Raw genomic sequence first — 1163 nt, forward strand, 5'->3', positions numbered from 1 at the left:
ATGGGGCGGCTAACTCTCTCTGTCAAACTTACCGGGTTTTTTTTTTAAACGAAAATTAGGTTTTGCAAGAGGGACGTGGACGCCGTGGCCTCACCTGGTTTGCAGGCGCGCGCGACGCGGCTCAGCAGCTCATGAACCTTGCCGTCCGGCCAGTCGCGCAGGATTCGGGAGACAACGTACAGATCGGCCTCCGGGAGGCTGTCTTCGAAGATGTCGCCTGGTTTGCAAACAAGAGGGAGGGAGTCAGTCAGTCAGTCAGTCGTCGGGGACCTAAGAACGGGTCGGACACCTGACGGGGACGGGATGTCCCGGCCTCTGGAGCTGCTGAAGCAGATGCCCTGCTTGTCGTGGGCAAACCGTGACCCCCAAAAAGACAGAATCCACTGCTGGCCCCCAGAACCCGGGGCCAGGTTGGAAACAGGGTCTTTGCAGGCGTGATGAAGGGAAGGATGGAGAGGAGGGCTTCCTGGAGGAGGTGGCCCTGAATCAAGGATGGAGAGGAGGGCTTCCTGGAGGAGGCGGCCCTGAATCCAGGATGGAGAGGAGGGCTTCCTGGAGGAGGCGGCCCTGAATCCAGGATGGAGAGGAGGGCTTTCTGGAGGAGGCGGCCCTGAATCAAGGCCCAGGGTCACTTCTCTGTGCCCACGGTCGCTTTGGTGGCCTCGGTCAGGCAGTCGGTCGTAGACCCCTGCACGCGGCCGTGTCGGCCGTTCCCCTCTCCTCCCGCCCTGGCTGCTCCCGACGCCGCTGACCTTGCCCTCCCGTTCTCGTGACCCCAAGATGCACACGCACACGTGTGCCGCTCTGCATGACACACGCATGAGGCCGGCCAAAGGTCGACGCCCGGCAGACGCACACGGGCGCTCACCTGGCAGGAAGCTGACCTGCTCCGTGCGCGGTCCGTCGGGCTGGAAACCCGCGACGTGCTGGAGGACCTCTGGGAGGTCGAACACGGTCACGCGGAGCCGCGGGTGCTCCCGGGCGAGCGCGTGGGCCAGGGCGCCCGTGCAGCCTGCGGGGTGCAAACACAGACTTTGGGACCGCAGCCTCGGGACGCTTGGCGAGTCTCCAGGGTTGAACTCGGCAAAACTGAAACGACGTTGTGAACGTGGGGTTACGCTCGCTGGGGAATCCTCAGAGCCAAGCACGGGGGGCGGGGGGGG

The 1163-nt window shown here is 64.1% G+C and overlaps 1 protein-coding gene across 1 annotated transcript in view; it reads right to left on the minus strand.

Annotated features, from left to right (window-relative positions):
- The window catches only part of LOC124232372 (probable bifunctional dTTP/UTP pyrophosphatase/methyltransferase protein), a gene marked incomplete at its 5' end in the record, with an annotated part of 4574 nt that overhangs the window by 2018 nt on the left and 1393 nt on the right, over positions 1-1163 (minus strand). Inside the window, 2 exons of the mRNA XM_046649340.1 lie at positions 95-217; positions 869-1012. Of these exons, the coding sequence (XP_046505296.1) occupies positions 95-217; positions 869-1012 (267 nt within the window). The remainder of the gene's footprint in view (positions 1-94; positions 218-868; positions 1013-1163) is intronic.

This window comes from Equus quagga, unplaced genomic scaffold (genome assembly GCF_021613505.1).
Source record: "Equus quagga isolate Etosha38 unplaced genomic scaffold, UCLA_HA_Equagga_1.0 HiC_scaffold_5135_RagTag, whole genome shotgun sequence".
Taxonomy (NCBI): Eukaryota; Metazoa; Chordata; class Mammalia; order Perissodactyla; family Equidae; genus Equus; species Equus quagga.